At 27.2% G+C, this 14,356-nt stretch overlaps 1 protein-coding gene across 5 annotated transcripts in view; it reads left to right on the top strand.

Annotated features, from left to right (window-relative positions):
- Positions 1–12,970, top strand: part of Mfap1 (Microfibril-associated protein 1) — a 38,892-nt gene extending 25,922 nt beyond the window's left edge. For all 5 annotated transcript variants that reach the window (XM_071177418.2, XM_043047297.3, XM_043047296.3 and 2 more), the window contains exons 5-12: positions 391–529; positions 1,738–1,800; positions 2,455–2,582; positions 2,737–2,845; positions 5,775–5,935; positions 6,414–6,573; positions 11,320–11,409; positions 12,708–12,970. In XM_071177418.2, the coding sequence (XP_071033519.1) occupies positions 391–529; positions 1,738–1,800; positions 2,455–2,582; positions 2,737–2,845; positions 5,775–5,935; positions 6,414–6,573; positions 11,320–11,409; positions 12,708–12,887 (1,030 nt within the window). In that variant the 3' untranslated portion in view covers positions 12,888–12,970. The remainder of the gene's footprint in view (positions 1–390; positions 530–1,737; positions 1,801–2,454; positions 2,583–2,736; positions 2,846–5,774; positions 5,936–6,413; positions 6,574–11,319; positions 11,410–12,707) is intronic.
- Positions 12,971–14,356: the final 1,386 nt, after the last annotated feature.

Here is a 14,356-nt window from a genome sequence, read left to right as displayed (position 1 = left end):
TTTCTGTGTACCGTCGGTCCATAGCGTATGAAAGCGTCAATCATTTTACGTGTTGATGAAATAATGTCGAGTCTCCGCGTGTGCCTCTACTGAGCTGGGTTGGGTGAGATTATTAATATAAGAGTTCTTTGTCAGAATCCAGATATTTTATCATGATCATGTAAAGTCTTTGAAAATAATTTTGCATTTAGTTAATGTATGTAGTGCTTAAAAATATTCTTGAATGCTTAAAAAGTACTTATTTTTTGTTGAAAGATTTAGCTATGCACCCTGAACTAAGTCGAATTTAAGAACAATTAGTCAAATTGGAATGGTGATCAAAAAAAAAGTTGGTTGTGTAAGCTTTTTAATAAATATTTACAAAGCATTTATTTATTTATATTCTTAAAGGATTGAGCGTCACAGACACATTCATGAGCCAGCTGCAGTTGAAGAGATGGTTGTTGAGGAAGAAGAAGCAGATGAGAGGCCTGTTCGATGGAGAGATGAAGAAGAAAGTAGTGATGAAGAGGAAGAACTAGATGATGAAGTCAGTACCTAAATTGTTAGTTGTCACAATTGCAAAGAAATTCTTGATCTCATAACTGTTGAATTTTTCTAATGTGTGTGCTGTTATTGCTTTTCCTCAATCAACATGTAGACTTCTTACTCCTTATAACCACAAAATTATAAATCTTTATTTTTTTTAAATTAAACAGCTAATTCATTTTTCTATGAAGTATATGAACTCACCCCTATATTTCCTGAAACATATGAACCTACAGTATGGAATAAAATCTCCCCCTCACTAAGAAACCTGCAAATCAGGTTCACAGGCAAGCACTTTAAATTTGCTGATTCACTGAAACCTGTGAACCTGCAATGCGGGTTCACAGATCTCAAGAAATTCTTAGTAAATCTTAAGATTTTTTTTCCAAGGTGCTGTCAGTTATGCAATATATTTCACAGTTCTAAATAATTGGTAATTTAAAATATATACATTTTTGAAACAAGGTTTAATTTTATCTTTATAATACAGTAGGGAACCGATTATCCGGAACGATCGGGATCATCGCTATTCTGGATAACTGATTTTTCCGGTTTTCTGAATCGCTACAACAAGCCGCTTTTTTATTGTTAAATCCAACTAAAAAAAAAATATTTGGAAATAATCTTAAAAAGAAGAAAAAACGATGAAATAATATACTAATGATTATTTCCAAAATGATGGTAAAGTAAACATCTTTCAAAAAAGGAAGAAAAATCCTAAAATCTTATGAGGAAAAAAAATTTTTTTTTAAAAAAATGGCAGGAAAATTTATTGAATTTCGTTCCGGTTATTTGGTCTTCCGGTTTTCTGATTTCCGGATAACGGGTTCTGTACTGTATATACAATCTTATCTAGCTTCAGATTGATGATTACCAGCTTGCCTGAGTAGTAATGGCAACTTGTGTGCCTTTACTGTTGACCACATCGCCACAACCATGTTATTGATCTTGAAGCTACAGAGCCTTAACCCCTCATTCCTCCAATTAGCTATTTCATAATTGTTTTACTTTGTATAGTACAATAAAAAAAATTTTTAAGTAAATAAAGAATAAATATTCTTTCTTTTAAAAAAATTTTTTTAATTTGACAACAACCCCTGAAATCTATTTAGATAATCTTACAATAAATTTTCAAACTACTACATATTATTTTGTTATCCAAAAATTTAAGTATGCTATTTATTAATATAATCATTCGCTTAATTTCAGGAAATTGAACGAAGGAGATTACTTCTGAAACTTAAAGCTCAAGAAAAAGCCCAAGAAGAAGAGGTAAGTAGTAAAGCTTATATTTTTTGCTTTTAGGCATAAAATCATTTTAATGTTATTGGCTTATTTTTATATTATTTCAGTTAGAAATTATCAAACACTTTTTATTTATGGCTTGTTGAAATTATTAATTGTATACCTTAATTTAAGAAAATCCTAAACATTAATAATAAAAAAAAATTAAAAATTTAGAATTTTCAAGTTTTTCAGAAATTTCTTAAAAATTATTTCATTTTATCTGTCGCAAAAAGTATCAGATTGTTCATCGAAATTTAATTCCATTTCAAAGGAAATCAATTTGGAAATTTAATCCCCTTGACTTTTTTTTTCTAAATTAAATTGAGTAGATTCTCAGTTTTGAAATGAGTATAAGATAAATCTTTGCTCACAGAAGCTTAATCTGAAATGATTTTAAAGTATTTTCAAATGCTAATTAGTTGAATATAGTAAAAATTTAATATTAAAAAAAAAATTTATTGAATATTTTATACTTGTTTTTGAAACTGAATGAAGATCAATTTTCTGAATGAAGCTAATAATTTTTCCTAATTTGATTTATATCAATTATTATTTTTTTTTTATATTAGTTATAAAATCTGCTGTTTTATTTTCCTCTTGATATTATAATTTTTTTTATATAATTATTCTTCTTACCAGGAATTGTTAGATTTAGAAGATGATGAACGAAAATCTGATGTTGATCACACTGATGAATCTGATTACGAAGAATACTCTGATTCTGAGGAAGAAGTTGAACAACGGTTAAAACCTGTGTTTGTTCGAAAGTAAGTATTTCCTTGATTCGTTATCATGAAGGGAACTAATAAGAAATATTTATACATTATTTTAATGTATTGTTTAATTATAATTTGTAAGTATTTTTATTTTTGCAGTAAAAATATAAAGACATAAATGTTTTGTTAAATTCTGTTTATGTAGAGGTGATCGAATTACAGTTCAGGATAAAGAACAACAAGCTCAAAAAGAGAAGGAACAAGAGCAATTAGCAAAGCGTCAAGCTGAAGACAGAAGAAGGCAAACACTCAAGGTCAAATTTAAATTTAGCTTGTTTTTATTCCTTTCCATTTATTCCATAATGTATTACTAATACTGTTACTATCACAGGTCTGCCACTGAATGAAAACAAGAAAAATAGTTGCTTTAGTTACATCTTATATGAAAAATAGTCTCCAAGATATATAAAATAGTTGCTAACATCATATCTTCCTCTAACATTATTTTAATTATTTGTGCTGTAATAGTATAAAATTCAAATAATATGCAGTTAGATACTCATATTTAATAAAAAATATACATTTATTTGTGGATTTGCCAACAATATATAGATAGAGGAATGCTGAAGGAACTGTTGTAGAAAACTTACAAAATTTTTAAACATTTTAAAAATATCTATTTTTAGTTTTATTCTTTATGCTTTAGATATCATATAAAAATCAATAGTTGTAATTAAAACAAAACATTGAGAGAAAAAAGCTGGCGACTAAAAATTTTAGGCATTATTAAAAAATTTAGTGACTTTCATACATAAATTTTTTTAACCTTACTATAAAATAAAAATTTAGCATATAATAAACAAAATCTACATTTTAAAAGTACTTAAATAATTTTAAACAATAAATAATATAAAAGGAAAATTATTATATAGGTACAAATGAATTAAAAATAAGAATTTTGTGATTGAAAATGAAGTGGGAAAAAAACACACAAGGTTGTATAAAATGCAAAATTTATTATTTTTTTAACATTTTCTTGGGGCTTTTAGTACAGAAATTAATTAAATTTGTTTTCCTTTTATGAACAAGTTTATTAATTTGAACCGATTCAATTTCATGTTCTCTCTCTGTTACTCGTAATTTTTCAGCAGCTTCGAATAATCCTTGAGCAATTCTTATTTGAACACTATCATTTTTTTTAATGGCATCTTTTAAACACTCATTTCGATTGCGATTTTTTTTTCTACTCTGCTCCATTTAAACAAGAATTGGCAAGCAGACACAGAAGCTGATATACTAAAAATAATTCACGTTCTACCACATTCTGCTCCTCACACCCCCATTCAAAATGAATGAATTGAAAAACAGGTACAGTTACTTGACCTTGAGTCATTATTCCATTTTCTTGGCTGTCGCTATGCTTTTTAAAGAAGGAATAGCAGAAATGAGAGGATTTTTAAAAAAATAGGAAGAGTGCCGAAATAATAGAAAAAGTAGGGAAAATAGGAGGTCTGCGGTCCCTGCGAACTTCAATCGAACCGAACATCAAAACAAACCGATCCGAAATTGTAATTAACTGCTGGACCCTTATTCTTTCATGCTATGCATAAAAACAAGGAGTTTTATTTTTATCTGCTAATGAACAGGTGAATTTGAAACTCTAATTTCCTTTCTCGGTTCTAATTTGCAGCTGCTTAGTTTAGACATTAAAAAAAAAAAATTGCAATTTAATTCATCTATCAAGTGTTTATTTTTCATAACTGACGCATTTCCAAATTTAAAGCTCATCAAAAAAATTACTATCACAATTCGACAAAACGAATATCACCATGTACCTTTTTTTCTATTCTAAATCGCTCTAAAAACTACACATTCTGTGTAATTAAAGACAATTTTTTTAATTTTGCTGCTTCGTTCGAATTAAAAGCGGGGGGGGGGGGAACGTAATCCTCAGACATATTATATTAGCTTCCTGAAGCAGAAGGAGCATTTACATAGTGCGAATTTCAATTCCATTAGTCTGATTGGTTAAATGTGTCTGTCTTGCTTTTGACATCAAATAGTGAGGAAGAATAAGGTTTGGATAAAACGAATGTGCGGCAAAAAAAGTGGGAGAAGAGGGAAACTCACGAAGCTATTCTTCATTTTAGTCGCTAATTGGCTTTAAAAAAATCGCCGATTTGATGCAACTCATTGCAAGTTAGTTGCTTTTACTCATATTTCTACTAAAATAGTTGCTATTGCTTTAAAATAGTCGATTTAGTCGCCAATGGCAGCCCTGCTATCATAAAAATTTAATCACTATCCTGATAATTTTCTAAGGTTACTTTGCTAATAGAATAGATTATATATGGAATGTTTTTCAATCAAATCAGATCAGGAATATAATTATTTTTTTTAATTCTTCATATGAAATGAGTGACTTTTTATAATTTAAAACTAAGGTTTTTATGCCAATTAGTTTGCATTTCAGTTACTGAAAATTTTGAATAACATAACATCTCAAGTTGAAACTTTGATTTAAATTAAGCTGTTTTTCTTCTTCTTTTTTTTTTGCTTAATTTTTGTTTTATTCGTATAGTATTTGCAGTAAAATTTTAATCTATGAACTGGTTATTCATTAAGCTAAATTTATTGATAATAATAAAGTATTTGTGAAATATTTTTAATAAATTCTGATTAGAACTAAAATTTCTTTATTTTCCCTTATTCACATGACGTAGGAAATATTTTAAAATTTTAGACTTATGTTAATTGGTTTAACTTCAATTGGCAAAAATTTTAAATAACATATATTATACATGGTGACTGATGAGTTCATAACTTTAACAAATAATTTTAGTTTAACCATTAACTTTAACTTAAAATTCAGAATTTTTTTGTTTTATTAATTTTTAATTTAAGATGATTTAAAAATAAATAATCTGTTAAATTTTTAGTGGGCTTATTCTTCAATTATTATATTCATTTATCATGCATTTAATTACAATACAAAAATTATTGTACAATAAATTACTTTGCTTATAATTGTATTGTGTAGTTTAAATTATTATTTTAGCTATTTTATGAGCTTATTGTTGCTATTTTAGAAGCATCAAACAACATATGTCTTAATTACAATATCTAAAATCCTGAAGCAAAACTCTGAACAACATATGGCATTACTCACATATTTGAAAATATATATTAAGAAAGTTTTTGAAAATGGATTTTCTTAACTGAATTAAGATTTTTCTTTATCAGATGGTTGAAGAAGAAACTAAAAAAGAATTGATGGAGCAACAGGATGTTAAATGTGCATCAGATCTTGTCATCACCGATGATGAAAATGATGAGGCGGCATATGAAGCTTGGAAATTGCGTGAATTAAAACGTATAAAACGCCATAAAGATATCAAGGAAGCGTAAGAGCCCTTTTTCTATATATATAATTTTATTTACTATTTTAATTAATTCTATATGAAAATTTTAAAAAATAAATCCTTATTCACGGTCAATACTTTAGAGTTAAGCATATGCTTTCTTTACTAAATGTGAGCTTTTCAGCTTCTAAGTTACCTGTCATTTTTAACCTTTTGCTTACCTGCGCTTAGTATGATGAAGCCCGCTATTCTGGTCCTCTTGTTATACCAACCGTAAGCAAAAGGTTAATATGGCTATCATAATTATTTGAAAGTTTGATATCGATATATATATATATTTTTACAATGCACTTGTATCTCAGATAATTATTATGGTTGAAATAATTTAAATCTGTAGTTTAAATATCTACATTTCTTAGTAAGTATTTTTTTTATGTATTTTTCCAGTTTTTAAAATTCAGAATGTTGCTTGTAACTTTAAGTTTTTTTCTGACTAACTTTGTATTATGGTTTTGATTAGCTATGATAAAGACAGATTAGAAATAGAAAGAGTTCACAATATGACTGAAGAAGAAAGACGGGCTGAGCAACGTTCCAATCCACGTCTGGTTACCAACAAAGCAGCAAAAGGAAAATACAAATTTCTTCAAAAATATTACCATCGTGGTGCCTTCTTTTTGGTAAGTTTCGGAGATTTTATTTTTACGTGTAGTTTTTATTAATGAATGTGTCAAGTGATTTATTTCAAGTTTCTTGACTGAATGAACTATTTTAATAATTGAACTGTAACAAATGTAAATTCTAATAAAATGAAGTTTTGCACCTAATAAAAAAAAATCATTTAATTTTAAAACAGGGTTTATACACACTGGGAAAATGAGATTCGAAAAAAAGTCAGGGAAAAACATAATTTTACCTGAAAACCAGGAATGAGCGTTTTTGGTGTGTTTTCAATTGGATATCTGAGTTAAGAACTTGAAAGTATTGATGTGTTGGGTTTTTTTTTAATCCACTTTCATTTCTCAATTTTTGTTATCTTTGATTTCCCTTGTTGCAAAATAGCTTGGGAACTCATTAGGCCAATATTCACCAATCTTGGCTCAACAAGGTTTTAAAGGGCCAACATTGAACCAATATAGAAATGTTCGATTCACCCGATATTTTATAGCCGTTACTCAACCAATATGTCATATATAGAATTGTATGATTCCAATATTTTAAAGACGTTATTCATCCAATGTAAATCTTATTTAAAATTAGCCAATTAATCTGATATTTTATAGTTGTTAAATAAAACCTAAAAAGTAAATAATAAGTGCTTTCCTCAATGTTTTTTTTTAACATCCTGTAATATTAAGAATAAGGCTCCTTACATCGTTTAATTTTCTAAGCGAAATCGCACAGTATTACCCCCAAAAGCCATATAATGAGTAAAAGTAATTTTTCATTTTTAAAATATGTGTGTTTAATTGTTCTATTAATTAATTTTCAAGATAGTTGGATCAGCTGAGAGTTTTAAGACAAAGCATTTATGCATTGTTTACTTATTTTATAATAAATAATCCTAAACAAAAAATTTCTTTCAATCCTGTACACTTTTACCAAAATTTTGTATGAGCTATCAGAAGTTTAATAGACAAACAAAGAAAAAATATTTCTTTTCAAAAGGTGAATGTTTATATTGTACTTCCACTATTGTAAAATGAACAAAAAAAGAAAAATCTGTTATAGGTTGGTTTGTTTGTATTGTAAATCACATGTTGAAGAACTAATTATAGAAATGGATATTATTAAAAATAAAGTCTTTCCAAGTTCAATAGATGTAAATTCAAAACTGGTCCTTAATTGCAAGTCTATAATGGTCTTATACATTTCTAGACAATGGTCTTAGAATGGCTTTATATTCTAACCAAATATTTATTGTTAAGACCTTTGTAGGTTTATATAGGGCTTCTATTGGGGTGTCTAAATTTTTTAATATTGGTCCTTGAATGGTTTTGAACATAGGACCAATATTAATTTCTATATAGAACCCTTGTAGGCTTATGATATAGAGCCTGTAGCTTAACTACCACTAAAATTTTTAAATTCCAGTTCCCTAGTATATAAGATATGTTAACTGATTCTATCTTGAGTTACCTCCTAATAGATGAAGGTTGACATTGTCGGTAACTTAGCCCCATAAAGGCTGCTCGCAGGCAGGCTTGTTTCAACAAACACTCTACACAGGTGTTTTTCTTACGTGATCTGAACACGTGTATCTTGACAGAAACGACCACCTCAGTAGGAACTCACATACTTTAAATAGAAAACAGTGAACAATTGATTTGCAATTTGTGATAGCAACATTGACCCCCTTGTGCTGCTGCTAGTCAGTCTAGATCAGACACTGTGAGGTCCTTTAGCCTTGCCCCACATGGGTGCGATCTGAACATGTGTGCCTCAAGCAAATATTAGGGTGGCTATATTTTGTAATGTTGGTCCTAGAAAGACTTTCAATAATGGACCAATATTATTTTCTATGTAGGACCTTTATAGACTTATAATGTTGGGTTAACATTGAGATGTCTAGATTTTTCAATATTGGTCCTAGATAGAAATGAATCTTGTTCCAATATTGAAAAATCTAGACATCTCAATATAGGTCCCTTGGTGCATGTTCTTATGGGACCCATATTTGCCAATTTTGAGCCCAACTGGGGCCAATGTAAAATTGTTACTAGGGTTATTATGGCAAATCGTTGTTTTATAGCTTCAGAAAATACATTAAAACGTTTTTTTATCATCTGCTCTTTCTTTCTTTTTTCTTTGGTACCTATTAAAGAAAGAAATTTTTTTAATTGAATGAAATCCAATTCCTCAGAGGTGCCATATTATTTGCCAGTTTCGCCTTATGTGAAATCACATCTGCTTTCATTAGAAATCATATTATATTTATAATATTTACTATATTATTTATAATATTTTTTCTGTTTAGTAAACAGATGATAGTTAATTAATAGTTAAAATCAGATGATAGTTAATTAATAGTTAACACATTCACTTATTTATTACTAAAAGCAGACGACTATTTTTTGAAGGAGGTTGCAGCTTTCTCTTTTTACAAATTACTGATTCCACGTTCTGCGTCCCCCCCCCCTCGTTTTTTCCCAATAAATTTCATATTCAACAAATTAGCTCTTCTTATTCATCAGTTTTAAGATAAAGATTTTTTTAAAATTCAGTTGATATGTTACAGCTTCTTTTAACTACCGTTTCCATTTAGTAATTTTAATTGTTTTTGTTTAATTTGATTAATAAGTTTTACCGGTATTTTATCCTTTTCTTTATTATAAAGTATGAAATATATTGTATTTTATATATTGTTTTATAATTTGCATTGTTTTATAGTATAGTTGTTTATTGCACTCAAGCTTTCAAAAATATTTTTTCTGTTGATTAGATAACTTTAATCATACAAAGAGTATTTATATATTTTTATTTACTTATTTATTTTTTTTGAAATATATTCCCACTTATAAAAATTATTATTATTTTTTAAATATTGCCCAGTAAATTACCTTAGTCTTATTTTCCATTCAGTCACGTTTAGAGTTCTGCAAAATTATTATCGTTAATTTATTATTCTGACAATTTATTTATCAGGGTTGACATTATTTAAATAACCTAATTTTTTTTTAAATAAAAATAATTTATTAATACTTTCTTAGAGTTGCAATTATTAAATTAAATATAAATTTTGTTAATTACTTTCATGTATATCTTACCTGGAAAAGCCAGCAAAAAAATATCTTCTTTTAGAGTATGATCCCTGCAAAATGTTTAGGGTATTTTTGGGTGTTATTTGAAATTGATTATCATAGAAAAGTTCTTGCTGATAACTTTTTGAACATATAATATTCTTCCTTATTTTATTTTTATGTTATTTTATTAAAATTTATGTATTTTTCATTCTTTCAATTTGATGTATGTGGGTGAAAATTTTCGAAAAAATGTGCAGTTTTTCACCATTATTATTTTTTTAATATTAAATTTCCCACTTTATCTCAATTCAAATTATTTATCATTTAGTTTTTTTTATATAAATTCATTTACCTTTGTCTAAGGATATATCTTTGTTAAGTGGAATTCAGTCTACAAATTTTTTACAACTTATTTTGATTATATCTTAAAATTCACTATGTTAATCTTGCAAAAATACGACTGATATATACAGGGGTGATTGTATTCCGTGGAAGTTTCTCGTATTATCCTTCTGGGTCTAAAATTAGGACCAGGGCATATGGTTTTTTGGGGAATATTTCTGAATTTCACGTTTCTCAAGTCCATTGGTTCACGGACTCAGCTAATCAAATAAAATTTTCCTGTAATTCCTCAGCTAAAATCAAATTTTGAAACTTTTGCCAATTCCTGCTAACGAGACGCTTACATCCACGCGATTCTCCTACCAATTTTAACCTTTCGGTTTGAGGGATATTGAATATTTGAAACTGCACCGGAATCCACTAATATTGTGATTCTTATTCCTGCACTTTGAATATCAAACATCGATTTTCGTACTTAACTAATTTCAAAGTTTCATGTTGCGATTTGTATTTATTGTGATCTAAAATCGCAATTCATATTCTCTCGTTTTCAAAGTCCAATATTGCGATTTGTATTCACACATTTGTAATATGAAACATCGATTTTCATATTTTTACGTGATTTATAAGCTATGCATTGCGATTCGTTTTCACTTGATTTAAAAGTCAAATATTGCAATACAATTCATATTCAAGCTATTTTAAAAATCCAACATCGTGATTCTTATAAGAACTAAGATTTTTCCTAAATTAGTTACTATAAAAGTGTGATATTCTTCAGAAAAGAGCAGGGCACATCGAATTATAGGTAATTTTAAGTATAAATCTTATTTCAACAAAAATTATGTTAAATACGAAGCATGTATGCTATATAAATTAATTACTTGATATCGATTTTTTGGACTTAAAATTTTTAGGGTTTTTCTCTTTGTGACACTATTACCCATATATGCATAATGAAAGTGAATATTTTAATTATAAATTAAGATACAAAATTTTTTAAAGCTTACAATGCATTACTATAGCGTAAGTATGTAGGCGTGATGAAGAAACCACTTAACAATGGGTCACGCGGTACTCAGAATTGCTTACAAGGGCAGGCAAAATGAACAAAATGTCTTGGAAAAAGCTTATTCATCCCAAAACCTTGAAATTGAGCAGTTTTTCCCCCACTCCTTTCTAATTTCTTAAGCTAAGTAAAGAGATGATGCCATTTCCCTCTAAATAATGACTCTGGTGAATAGGTCTGGGGTCTTGAATGGAGACTCATAGAGTGAGGCTATTTTAGGCCTTATTTTTTATCATTCATAGTGTAATACAGAAAAAATTTTATGTGTATAGGAAAATGAAGATGATGTCTACAAGAGGGATTTCTCTGCTCCTACTCTTGAAGATCATTTTGATAAAACTATCTTACCCAAAGTGATGCAGGTATGTTTATTTTGAACATATGTTGAATGTGTTATACTTATTTTAGTAACAGATTATACTTATTTTAATAACGGAAAGTGAGTTTTGCACAGCAAAGTGGGCTCGATTATGGGCTGTATTTCAATTTTCTATTCGTAACATATTTCTTTTTTTTAAAAAAATTCATAGTTGATCTATTTAATGTGCGCAAACAACTATATTTTTTTTATTATTATTATTATGAGAAATATCATTACAGCTTTTAAATATAAAAGTATGTTGTTTTTTTGTGTGATTTATTTACTTTCATAATGATATTTCACACACTAATAAAAAATGTTATCAACTCAGAGTTTTATTATTTAAAATAAAAACTTTTGAGGAAATACTAATAAAAAATTGTAAATTTTATGAGATTTTGAGTCAAATATTGATTTATTACATTTTTATCATAATATATAAAAAATAAAATAAATATCCGTAGACGTAACATTCTAACAAAATCAAGTAAGGTTGTTATGAACTCCGTTTTGCCCTTAATGTGAAAAAAAAGTTTTTTTTTTCAGGGTTAAAACTATTAAGCTCAAGCATTTAATATAATAAAATTAATTGCTATGTTGAAATTCAACATTACATTATTGAGCTTATGTTTTTCTTTTACATTCAAATAAATTATGATGGAGTGTCTTGTGAGAAGATAATATGTACTAAATTTTCAGTTTTATTTACATGGCCTCTTATCAATTCTTTATCTACAGAAAGAACATTAAGAAACCCCTTTAAATGGTTTAAAAGATAAAAAAAATCATCGCAAAATTATTTTTACAGAAAGAACTTAATGCAATATTATTTCAGTTCCTGCAAAAAAATTATGACTTAAGAATGACAATTATCTATCTAAAATTAAGCAGCAAAAATTTGATAAATTCTAGTTATGTAAATCATATTAGAAAATAGTAGCTCAAAATACATCTATGTGATTTTCTAGTCTTATCTTCAGATTTTTATTACTAAAGGGGTTAGGCATACATTAATTTAAGCTATTAAAAAATCTTTATGTCCGATCCCTGTTAAGAAAATATGTTTTTAATTTTATCTTAAAATGACGATGTTTTGACAAATTTAAGTAAAAAAAATTAATAAATAAATAACGTATGCAATGTTAATTCATAATTCAAGATGAATCTGAGTTTTTTTTACTCTGATCTTCCTGATTGTTATCTTGAGATTATGAACAATACAAACATAAAAATAAATTTATAATTGCTAACTTTTTCTTCATTCTATAGTAATTTAATTGTTTTAATGTAATGATATAGGTTAAGAACTTTGGCCGGTCAGGACGTACTAAGTACACTCATTTGGTGGATCAAGACACGACTATCTTCGATTCCCCTTGGATGGCTGAGACTGCCCAAAACATTAAGTTTCATCATAATCAAGCAGGTGGTATGAAACAAGTATTTGACCGACCATCAGCACAAAAGAGAAAAAAATGATCTAATAAATGAAGTTTCCTTTTGTAAATAGTTCGATGTAAATAGCATTCAAATAAATCAACTGACAATTTTTAACAATTAAATTTATTATTTGTGTGCTTTGTTGCCAATCTAAAAATGTTGCTCACTCGAAGAAAGATCCAAGTTTATGCAACCAGCAAAAATCGTCATACTTATTTTTTATTAATAATAATTTCATTAATTATAATGCTGTGTTTTGACTTTCATTTTTATTGGGTTCAATCATATATAAGTTGATTTTGATAAAACCAAATTAATATTTTTTAGGTATTGAAAATTATGAAATTTTATTTTTTTAAAACGAACTAGAAGTGGGAATAAATTTTTTTTTTAAATTATTTACTTTATTTATTTACAATTTTGAATGCCTTTGCATTCTTCATTTCTTAGTAAAAAAAATCTAATTGTGTTTATTAACTGATAAACCTTATAAATTAATACATAAATTTAAAGATGATTGTTTTTTTAGAAATGTTATTAAAAGCAGTGATTTATTTTAAATCCTCCCTTGCTTAAAATAGAAATAATTATTGAGAAATTTTACTGATGATTTTTTAATGCTATATAGAACAAAGCCCTTTCATGTTTTGTAGTATAATTTATTTAAAAGAAGAAAAAAAAATTTACTCTTACCTGGTTTAATAAATTTGTCAAGTTGTTAAATACAATCAATTTACTTTTTGATTTTATTAAAGAATTCACCCCTTTGACTGAATGAAAACACCTGATATACTATAAAGATTAGTATGTATTATGTATAAAATATTATAGTGAAATTAAGAAATGCACCAGAAATGGAGTTGTCAAATAGAAGGAAGATTAAATTTTAATTATTAAACTGGATTTATAAAATGTTTTTTGAGAAAAGTTTGTCTCCGGATTATGTTTAAAATAAATTTGAGAATTAATATTTTTTTACAGATTTTATTAAAAATAAGAAATTTGAACATTTCTTTCTTTTGTACAAACTGACATTGCAAGAAAAAAAGCATTCCTTTTCTTTATTGATATCAAATACCTCTCCGACCTCTTCTCTTTAAAGCTTAACTATTAGCTATTAAAAATATAAGTAATTACGAATCGAACAAATGTTTAAATAAAGATTAGAAAGAACTTTATAAAAAAGTTCTATTCTGTGATAATTTTACAAAAAAAGCTTCAGTTTTGATTTGTTTTAAAAATTGCCAAATACAAACATTATTACAAAATTAAATTGATACTCATGCATTTTGTAGGCTGTAAAAAAACCTATTAATACAGTATCTATATTAGTATAAATAAAGCTGACCAAAAAATTCTATCCACAACAGAAAACGTACAAGGATGCCATTATAAAAAATAAAATAAAAAGTGGTGAGGCATTAACCTTAAACGTATATATAAGATGTAGCCTTAGATCTCTCAGATAGTTTCACTACAAGTTTGAATATGTATGCACATGCTCTTTA

Source organism: Parasteatoda tepidariorum, chromosome 3 (genome assembly GCF_982258835.1).
Source record: "Parasteatoda tepidariorum strain Cologne lab strain chromosome 3, Ptep-v5.0, whole genome shotgun sequence".
NCBI classification, from domain to species: domain Eukaryota; kingdom Metazoa; phylum Arthropoda; class Arachnida; order Araneae; family Theridiidae; genus Parasteatoda; species Parasteatoda tepidariorum.
The sequence above is the reverse complement of the archived record's forward strand: the minus strand, read 5'-3'. Positions and strand labels throughout refer to the sequence as shown.